This window comes from Quercus suber, unplaced genomic scaffold (assembly GCF_002906115.3).
Source record: "Quercus suber isolate HL8 unplaced genomic scaffold, Cork oak 2.0 scaffold_649, whole genome shotgun sequence".
NCBI lineage: Eukaryota > Viridiplantae > Streptophyta > Magnoliopsida > Fagales > Fagaceae > Quercus > Quercus suber.
The window spans coordinates 313,066-324,582 of NW_027070090.1; the positions used below are offsets into that span (position 1 = coordinate 313,066).

The 11,517-nt window shown below is 32.4% G+C and overlaps 1 protein-coding gene across 1 annotated transcript; it reads right to left on the reverse strand.

The window, feature by feature from the left end:
• Positions 1-3,067: 3,067 nt before the first annotated feature.
• On the reverse strand, positions 3,068-10,543 carry LOC112033171 (protein ALTERED PHOSPHATE STARVATION RESPONSE 1). Its single transcript, XM_065765739.1, is given in 7 exon segments — positions 3,068-3,513; positions 3,516-3,592; positions 3,595-4,001; positions 4,862-5,094; positions 6,488-6,699; positions 7,432-8,680; positions 10,395-10,543. Coding segments are annotated over 6 exon segments (2,289 nt in total). The 5' UTR covers positions 8,564-8,680; positions 10,395-10,543; the 3' UTR covers positions 3,068-3,285.
• Positions 10,544-11,517: the final 974 nt, after the last annotated feature.

Here is an 11,517-nt window from a genome sequence, read left to right on the forward strand (position 1 = left end):
TTTTGTCAAGGCATGTGCACACTAATTTGTCTTTCTGAAACAATGCTTAATCCAAGTTTGGAGGATTATATATGCTCGACAATGTTTTGTAAGCAACCACAACCAAAAATTGCATTGTTATTTGTTAGTAGGATTGAAACAACCTAACGTATCCGAGAGGGAAAAAAAAGGATTGGAACAACCTAGCATCTCTACCACAATTTTTGAATAGATGCCCTCTGGTCAATCACAATCTTAAATGGTACTTTCCATTCAATGGTCATGTTACTAAACAAGAATACAAGTCAAGTTGTGTTAGATTGTTTCAAAGGAAGACTCATCAATCCATGTCTTTTAATTAATATTTAAATTTGATATTAACATGTAGTGTTTAATAAACACAACCAACACAGGTCTTAAAATAGTCGAATGTCAGTCTCAATCTTATTCAATACTTCTGTGCATAATGTAGAAGACTCACCCAATATTATATATGTTAATACAAATGTAATAAATTTCGTTATGTACATTTATAGTGTGTGTATATAGATATATAACTACTTTATGCCATATTTATGTGTAATAGTATACACGTTTACACCATATTGAAGTTACTAAATATTATATTCTAACACCATTTTGATTCTTGACAAATGCACTCTTTATTACGTTTATTAGATAATTAATGCAAGTTAGTTTATCAATTTTGGTTAAAATATTAATTTTTCTCTAATTACACAACGAATTTTATTTTGTTCCCTTGATTATTAATTTTGTCAATTTAGTTTCTTAATGTTTAATCAATTCACTATTATCAGTTGTTAAGTTGAGGCATCAAATTGAACTTTAGCCAATGATCAAAGAACTTAATTAATAATTCAACCAATATTTTTAAACATAGCATTTAACCAAATGTCTAAATTTAGAACCAACACAACCAATTTTGGTGAGGTAGGTTTTATTTATTATTATGTTTATATGGGAGGTAGGTTTAATTTTAAGTTTTAAAGTTCCTGAATTCACGTTGCACCCATATACCAAAAAGTATAATCTTGAAACCTTCAACATAGGTGGATGGTCATTTAACTTTAAAGTTTTTTGAAAAATGTTACTAAATTCTAAGAAATTGTTTGGCACCCCATTTTAAAAATAGTTTCCAATTTTGGGTTGCATTTTTGTAATCTCTCCCCTGCCCCGGGTCATGGTGGCTAGGAGAATTGGTTGTGGTGGGTCACAACAAAATCTTGATGGGCTTTATGTAGTGCTTTGTTGTAGGTCGTGATTGTGTGTGTTTTTTTATTTTTATTTTGTGTTATTGCAGTTATTTTTAAACAAAAATATAAATAGAAAATAAGTGTTAAAAAAAATTTAGGGTGAAAATACACTTAGAATTTTTTTTAAGAATAATTTCTCAAAACACCAAGAAAACATATACCAAATAGCCCTAAATGTTTTGTTTTCAATTATTATTGTTGGTGATTGAGACTTAATGCCTGCTAAATCTTATATTTTTTTATGAAAATAAATTTTGTTGGACATCAATCCCTCTATAAAGATGAAGGTTAAATCCCAAATTTTTGGCATAACAAGAGAATATCAATATAAGTTAATTTACTCTAAGTTTGGCTTAAGTCTAGTACTTGTATGCATTGGAGATTGTGAATTGGAGATTGCATTAAAACAACACGTGTCTTAAAAATTCTTGTTGGTCTCCTGTCATGTCCAATGCAACATTACCCACTTACACATTAACAACAGTAAAATTCTTTTCTTTTTTTTCTTTTTTTTCCTGAATGAACCAAACATATAGTTTATAAATAAAAAACTTTTGGCATAAAGATGAAGGTTAAATCCCAAACTTCTGCAATAAGAAGAAAATATCAATAAAGTTAATTTACTCAAAGTTTGGCTTAAGTTTAGTGCTCGTGTGCATTGGAGATTGTGAATTGGAGATTGCATGAACACAACACGTGTTTTAAAAATTTTGTTGGTCTCATGTAGTGTCCAATGCAACATTGCCCACTTACACATTAACAACAATAAATTTTTTTATTTTATTTTTTCCTGAATGAATCAAACAGACAGTTCATAAATAAAAAACCAGCCCAACCCAGACCATTGTTTCCTGCTCCAAACCGAGCCTAGAGAGAGAGACTGACCCAATTGTCATTTTGGGAAACCCATAAATCCACAGTCCATACCCAGGGAAAAAAAGGGAGCTTTTTTCTTGTACTACTCGACCTTTCATGACAGGTAAAACTCTTTTTCTTTTGCTCTGAATTGGGTTTCTCTGATATAACTTTTTTTTTTTTATCCTTTTTGTTTGGTTTTGTTTCCTCGAAAACAAGGTTTGAGGAATTGACTGCTTACCATGTATTTCACGAAATCAAATTTTAGTGGGCTATATCTCTAAAAAGTTCTTAACTTTTGTTGTTGCTATTCTTGTGTGTGATTATTGGTGTTTTGAAGTACGGATGAAGTGAATAATGATTAATGACAATAACTTGAGAGAAGACTGAAGAGTACAGTTTCACATTGGTGATGATAACTTTGTGTGTCTATGTTTGCCTTTGTCAATTTGGTTCGTGGATTCGGGATACTAAATTTAAAAAATCATTGGCTTTTGCCATTGATCAATGATCAATGTGAAGCCATCAATAAAATGGCATCCTTGCAGTGTATCAAAACCAATCAACCCAACCAGGCCATATAATATACATTGACATTTAGAGAAAGGTACTTTTGGATAGCACTTATTATTGCTGAAAGTTGCTAAAAACTGATTGTTGCTGAAAATACTGTAGCAAAATAATTTTTAAATGTGTGAATAGTATTGTGGGACTCACCTTTAATATTAAATATTGCATGAACAATATATGAACAGTGCACACACAGTATTTTTTTTCTCCCAAAAGTCAATAAATCCGGCTGCTAAAAAAAAAAAAAAAACTAAAAACGCAACTTTACTTTGAGTGAAAAATAGTGCTATCCAAACCGGGTCAAAGTATGATAATTGACAAGAAGGAGGATGATAATTATTAATCAGTCCCTTTTGATTAGTTGGAAAAAAAAAGGATGGTAAAAGAATAAAATTTTCTGGAATTTACATTTTACAACTCTTCCCAATCCTAAATACTGTCTTCTAGTTTTAGATTATCTATTTCCTCTTTACCTTGTTCGCCAAGAAACTACAAGGACTAAAATAAATTAGAGACATGGGGGATGCCAATTACTCTATACAAGTAAAAACTTGATTGATATTGGTCAGACCTAAAAGAACAGGGAAAAAAAAAAAAAAACCATAAATTACATTTCAACGCCGCTCGAACTGTGCGGCAACTTGTTTTTTTTCTCCCATTGCTGAACAAGTTCAGCATACTCTTCAGCAGAACAAGAAGCAAATTCTGTCAGTGAGCTCATAGCAACTGACATTCCAGCACAAAGTACCTTTATTGCAACTTCAGCCATTTTCTCTGCATTCATTACCTCATCTACTTGACCAACCTCCACCATTTCCATGTTCCCCCAGAATCCTCAGAAAACCCAGCTCCGAATCTCTTTGATCCAATTGGTGTACGATGAGAATCTTCTCTTAACTGTTGAGCATAGAGAGACCCATCCCTGCTGCAAAAAAATCTAGTCCATCTAGCACTTTTGTTTCATGGATGTTATCAAGGAGCTTTGACCATTGGATGCATGGTCCAAATATTGGAAGGCATACACTGGATCGACGAGGAGAGATTGGTGCTCTTGAGGTGTTAGGATCGGACCGGACACACCTGAGGAGCCAGCCAGTTAGTGCATGTACATAGGATCGTTGAGAAGTGATCCATTGTTCAAAACAGTCTCGCCAATTTCTGAGTTCTGACTCAAGATTGATAGCTGAACGGGCAAGGCGCTGTGGCTCTGCTGTTTCTGACATGGAAGAGTGTTTTTTTGAAGGTGTACCAGCTAGTAACAGCTTGGCTTCATCTAATGTCCGCTTCTGTGATTGATGACACTCTGCCATTACTTTCCACATACTCGCTAACCTGCAGTTCATCATTAGCTGCCTCAGTCAGCAAAAAATACAATTAAAAATGAAAAATTCCTCTCCAGTAATATTCCTAAATTTGAGCTAAATGGGACAATTTTTACGTTGGAAATGTCAATATGAAAATATAAACATGTTGGATTCATAGTTTATATTAAATACGTCCTAGTTGCAAACTGAAAGGACTGGAAGGAGTTTATTAAATGTCATTGTATCCAATTGCAAGCAAGGGGTTAAAATAGCACAATTGAGATTCAAGTATGAATTCAGCTGGGGGAAGCAAATAAAAAACAAATTTCAACATGGGTAAGAAAGAAGAATGTGTCAGAGAGCCAGCAAAATATTCATAAAAAATTGAAGAGTTGAAAATTTTGTAGCTCTTCACAGATAATCATGGCTATACATTGTATCATATGTGAGCAGAATACATGTTGCATTTCTAAATATACACAGGGTGTCACAAACAAGGATCGTATATTCAAAGTAAATGGCATGCAGAATGTGGAAGCCCAATGGATGTTGAAGGCATCACTTTATTTTTCTTGTCATTTGATTTCACACATTACCAAACGTGTAAGGGCATTCGATAGAAAATGGGAGCCATCACAGACTGATTATATATGAATTTAGGTTTAGAACTTCATAAAATGAAAGTAGTTTTATTTATCACCAATAGATGTAATAGTGGATGGCATTTTCTCTGATGGCTCCATTCATGATAAAAAAAAATTTCAGGAAAAGAAACACAAGGGAACAATTAGTGGAACTGCCAAAGATCCTTAACAGTTCTTAGCATAGGAGGAGTGATTTCATATGTTACACAAAAATTATAATGTGATGGTGAGTGACACTGACATACCCTTGTACCAATTCAAAAGTTGAGGCTGCAATTCTTCATCCCTCAAAGTTTCAATCCGCTTAGAAACAGCTTCAACTGAGTGTATCGAAACCTTTATCTGGGTATGCAGATCTCTAATGGCTACCCTTGTTTTATCAACTGCAGAGGGGTCATCTCCTTTCACATCTTGGTTCCTAAGTTGGTTACATTTCTTCTCATATGCAATTCGAACCTTTTCTCCAGACTGTTTGCAAAGGTAACAAACAAAAAGATCAGTTTCCCATTATTACTCGAAGTCAAAGAACATAATTATTAACCTGATGAGCTTATAGTTTTTACTTGCCAATGTTTCTTCAAAAAGATAAAAACAGAGAGAATATTTTAATGAAAATATTGCTATAAGTTCAACAGGTTTCACTAATGAATTAATTTTTAAAAAACAAGCAAGTGATATCTGCAATCTACAAAAAGTTAGAAAATATTCATAAATAGAAGAGGAATTTTGAATGTATTTCTACGGGTCAAGTTTGGCATCTGCTTTCTTCTTGTTGGCTTGTTGCACTTGCATGCTATTCAAGTAAAAATGACCCACTTATTCTTCTCATTAGTTAGAGTTTTCATCCCTTTTCCAAATTACCAAGAAGGTTACTTGATTTAATATTTTTTTTCTCAAGATGGAGAAAGATTAGTCTCATTTATGAATTACAAAACGACTACTTCTTTGGATTCCTGTTAACAATTTTTTTTTTTTTCAGGATAGAAAGATAGAGGGGGGAGGGGAGTTCAAACCATAGACATCAGGCACAACAAGGGGTGTCACTACCATTGGGATATCACTTGAATTTACTAAAAACCAATGAAAAGTAGTTTAATCATGCTTTCCATTCAATAATTTCAGGCATATTCATAGTTGTAGAAATTTCTAAAGGAGGCAATTATCATTTGTTTACTGAATGTATTATATATTTAAAGTAATCTTATACATTGAAATACAGTTTTGTTGAAGTTAGATTTTTATTATATTTTGTTGAACAATGAAAATGTGTTTAATCATGCTTTCCATTCAATAATTTCAGGCATATTCACAGTTGTAGAAATTTCTAAAGGAGGCAATTATCATTTGTTTACTGAATGTATCATATATTTAAAGTAATTTTATTTTTTGTTGAAGTTAGATTTTTATTATATTTTGATGTCTCTTCTTGCAAGTGCCTTCCACCAAAAGGGACAAGTCTCGGGTTCAAGTCTGAAAATCAACCTCTCCAAAAACAATTAGGGTTAAGGCTGCCTACCATCATCTCTCACAGGCCTCACAAAAGTGGGGAGCTTTGTAAACTAGGTCGAGAATCCATAGCTGACCCCAAATTTTGGAACTAAGGCTTTGTTGTTGTTGTTGTTTGACGTCTCTTTCGATAAATGGAGTCAGAAAAGCATACTGAAATTATGTTAGGAACTGTTAATTGTTAAATAGCCATTGCTCACTGGTTGCATATAAAAAGCAATTTTTACAAGTTGAAATTAAGTTTTGTTGAAGTTAGCTTTTTATTCCATTTTGATGTCTCTTCTGTTTAGTCAAAGAAGCATACTAAATTATTTTAGGAACTGTTAAAATATGTGGTGGAAGTTTAGATATATACCCGGACTTCATCATAGAGTTTCTTTTCCCATGCATATAATCTGTCCAATGTTGATTGGTGACTACCTGAAAACATGGAGTTTTCATCAGAGAAGTCACTATTGCTTTCATAACCTTCATCTTTAGAGCCCGAAGAATTAGCTAAAATTCTTGAGGAGGAAGAGCGAGATGAAGCTGATCGAAACAAAGCTACCGGATTCAACATTTTCATCGCTGCAAAACAAAAATACAATAAATTGATATCCTGGAAATTTAAACAGATATACAGGAGGACCAACATAAAGCATAGATTTAAAAGAATACACCTATCCCAAGTGAATTTTGACACGCACAAATGTCATTAGAATTAGTAGAATGAGATGACATTTACAAAAGGTCTAGAAGTTATTAACTGACACATGTAATTTTCTCTGTTTACCATTATAAGAGAATGCAATGCCACATTGTCTTGATTCCAATCAATTGAAGTTAACACCAGTGTGAGCCACCATACTATAAATCAATGGCATGATTATGCAAACATCCTAATTGCTTGACAATGGGGTCCTAGCTAGGAAGCACCTTCAAAGAAGAAATAATTTAATCCAAGTTTAAAATAATTACCTTTAAAATATTGCCTTAATCACATCCCTATCTAACGATCTTGAGCAAACTGTCAAATTTATATTTTTCAGAAACACTAGTGCCTCCTATCAAGGAAGAGCCATTTGAATTGGCCTAAATCAAAGATGTATTTTGTTAAAATTTCATTCTGGCAACCACATCTGAACTTTCATTTCCATTATAAAGAATCTGTAGGTAATCATTCTAGAGGGTGTGAAAAGCCATCGTTTTCTGGTTTCATAGATCCCTCAACTTAATACTGTAGACTTGTTCAAGCATTTGATTGAAAAAAGAAGAAGAAGAAGATATGCATAAACGGAAAGGCATGCAACAATATCAAACCTGAGTGTTCATTGGAAGTTGACGAATACTGAGCTCTGCTAGCCTCTAATATTGCTGAAACGGCAGTGGCTGAATCACAAATTATATTGAATTGAGTTTCAAGATCCTTAACAACTTCTGCCATACTTGTTGGCCTGCGGTTAACATAAACAGTAAAACCCGGCGTTTCTTCCTTGGCTTCTTGATTATCTACTGCCGTTTCTTGATTACTAGTTCTAACCTGTCTTGCCGCTCGAGCTTTTCCTACATCTATGCTTGTGCGATGTGATTGTAAGCCTTGCACATCATGGTCAGTTTCATCTTCACTATCTGTTGCTTCCTCCTCATCCTCATCATCATCATCATCCTCATCAATATCTTCAACAATAACCTCTTCTCTAGTGCAATTTAGATCAACTTTAGCTCTTTCTTCTGTCACATTTACCTTATTATAAGATTCTTCTTGCTCAGTTTCCTCTTCTAAATCTGGAATCCCTTCTTCTTCTCGGACCTGCCTTAGGCCTCTAATGTCATCATCCATGACTGTCTGGTCGAGACTATTACGTGTAGGGTAGCCATAGTAGTCCAATGATGAAAATGGATTCCAAAAAAAATCCCATTGGGATGTTTGAGGTGAAGCTGGAGGAATATTGGGTCTATTGTTAGGGGAATAAGAGAAGATTGAAGGATTCATTGGTGAGGATTGTGATGCAAAAAATCCATCAATCCCATAATGGTGCATTGGAGAATAAGTTTCAACTCTGACAGTCTCTGGTGATTGAGGTCTCTCCTCAACCAACACAGCTGGCTCCCCACCTGACCTTAAGTAATTTACTTTCAAACGTGAATTAGGCCGAGACTGAATTGGTGTTCCGGAGAAGGACTTGGATGAAATTGTGATGAAACCAGGACTAGTTTTCTTTATAGGTGTGAAAGGTGGGGTTATGAATGAATCTAATAAGAACTCACGAGGCTCATCTCCTTCGATATAATCACGAAGAGCAGCTGAAACTCTTTTTAAGGACTGGATATAGGCTAAGTGTCCAGAGGCAAATCGGCTTCTGTGCTCAACAGCCTGTTTGATGAATCTCTTTCGATCTTTACAAAGCTGAACTGCTTCTTCATCATCCAGCTTTGATGTGGAACATCCCATCTCTCACTTTTGCTTTCCCTTTCACTTTCACTCTAGGAATTCTTTAGGCCTGAATCAAAATGCAGATCACAGTGGTATCCTTCTGTATTTCTCACCAGATTCATAAGGATTTCCCAGCTGTTTTAATGCAAACAAAGTTTAATAACTTCAAAAATGTAGAGAGCAAGAAACAGAATCAGAACAGGGAAAAAATATCTTGAGAATGAAGCTCAAATAAGCTAAGAAATTAAATTTTTATATGCAAAAGAATTAAAACCTTGGGTGCTTTTCTTAATTATCAGGTCATAGAGATGGGGAGAGAACATTTTAAAGTTGCACAACTGAAGTAGGAAATGGAGATTCTTTTCAAACTTCTGTATAACTTCTCCACAAACCCAAAAACTCAAGCTTTAAGTCATTAATAAGTTATATCAATGATAACATTTGTTTATTAAAAAAAAAATTAAAGAAAGCACGCAACTTTTGACCCATAAGCCATTTGCAAAAGAGCCTTAATTTGCGAATACATTTGTTTAACAATGTATATGCTTTATGTTTATTAAATTTTGGTTTGATTTGAAAGAATAAAACTGATGGGAGAACAGAAAAATGCTTAAAAAGATTAAAATTACAGGCACATTATATATTAAACAGGATGAAAAGGCATATTGTAAAGAAAAAACCCAAACATTATTGTATAAAAAAGAAGTAAAATGATTGAGAAAAGAAGAATACTTCCAAAAGAAAGAAGAAATTGAGAAAAAGTAATACATGGTCAATATTGGTAGTATGATGACAACCAGTTGCAAATCATAAAAAGACACACAGCCGAAGAAGAAAAAAAAGGCTTAAAGTAGAGAGAAAAGAATTGGGAAAACAAAAGGAGAAAAGAAAACTGATTAGCAGAGTTCACATGGTGAACCTCCAACTACAACTTCCTAAACCAGAGCTGGAAAAAAAAAAAAATTAATTACAATAAAAGGCCACTAGGGAAAAATAAATAAATAAAACCCAATCAAATTTCTCAGTGAAAATTATCTTTGAAAATCAAGAAAAGTATGATGATGAAAGAAAAAAACCAATTTAAAAATGAGATATTTTTATGACTAGATACTACTTCAAGAGGTTTTTTTTTTTTTTTTAAATATTAATTTTATTATTATTATTTTTTTTTTTTTTTTAAGTTGTTTTGGGATGCTACTTCAAAAGCTAGCCAGTGATATTCAAACAACAATGACCAGAAAATGTAAATTAAAAAAAGAAAAAGAAAAAGAAACAGGGAATATGAGTAGTTTAAGTTAGATGAACAAAAAAAGTAGACACCCATTTAAAAAATTAGAAAAATATTCATCAAAATCTTGTGGTATCAAAATTTCAATCTTAACATGCAGACAACAGATTTTCGATGAAATTATGATTAGTCAATTTTTTTTAAAAAAAATATAGCTAGATAATTCCATTTTTAAAAAAATATTAATATTTTATATTTCTTAATTCCGAAAAGGTGAAAATTTGAGCCATTTAAATTATATATATATAAAAAAAAAAAAAAAAAAGAGTAAAAACCCATTTCAAAATTAAACATTCTCTAACAATAATAGCCTCTTAGAAAAATAAAAAAGTAAAAGAACTCACAAAAAGAAACCTTTCCAAGAAAACTTAAACACAGAATGTCCAGTTCAAGTATTAATGAACATTTGAGATTAATAAAAAGCTTCACTTCATGGTTCTTACAACAAAGAAATTTAAGAGGGAAAACAAAAAGTACATTTGCAAATTTTTCCAATTAATTTTTTTTTCAAGAAATGGGAAAAATAAAGCTTTTAGAATGGATGAGAATGGAGAAGCAAACCTGGGTATGGCAAGCGAGAATAAAACGGAGCTTGATCAGAGAGAGAGAGAGAGACGTTGAGAAAGAAAAGCAACGGTCAAAACTCTTTGAAAGTGGAAGACTTTAAAGACACATAGAGAAAACAAAATTCTAAAGTTTTTGAAGGTTGGAGAGCTAATAAAGGTGATAGTACACAGAATATGACGGGTTCGGTCTTTTTGCCCTTCATGCTTCTCTTAATTTCCACAGTGCCACTATTTGCTAACTACTGTATATGCACTACTCGAATGTGATTCTCATGAATGATTTGATTTGTGTTGATTTCACACGTGGGGTCTCCCAAATCTCTCTCATTACAGTCTCATTTCTCATGAACAATCAATATTGCATGATTGATTGATTGCCTTTTGTTTTGTGTTTTTTTTTTGGTTTGGTCTCATTATAATCATTTCTTTGTGAAAGAAAAAATAAGATCAATTTCTTTATCCATTTTGATAAAGACAAAATCTTTATTGCATTTTAATTGACATTTTTCCTAACTAACAACAATTCTCTTCATTTATTGCCATGTAATAATGGGGTAGATGCATTTATTATTTCATGTGTTAATTAGTTATAAATGATACATTAATTATTAGTGATGTCATAATTAACAAAACTTTTTTAAGATAATTGTTAATAAAACATTTTAGAAAAGTTTTGACATTACTTTCACTTTTATAGAAAATATAAAAAGTCATCAAAACAATTAATTGTTTTTTTCTTTTCTCATAAAATATTTATTAAAATAATTTATAAATTAATGCCCTTAAAAAATTCGTTAACATTTTCCATAAATTTAATTATAGGATTATTTTTATAAAATTTTTTGCCTCCTGTCTCACCAAAATTTTGCATTTGTGTCAAAAAAAATGATATATCTACAACATTTTTACAACAAATTCTAAGTGGCAGATTATTACTGGTTGTTATTGTTGGGGCAAAAAAGTAATTTTAGTGTTAGTTTCAAATTTGAACCAATAACAACTAACCATCTGTGATTTATTGTAAAATTGTTGTAGACGTAACATCTCTCTTTGTGTCAAAGTGTTAAGTAATTACCATGTATTAATGGGGTAGATGCATTTATTTCATGTATTAATTA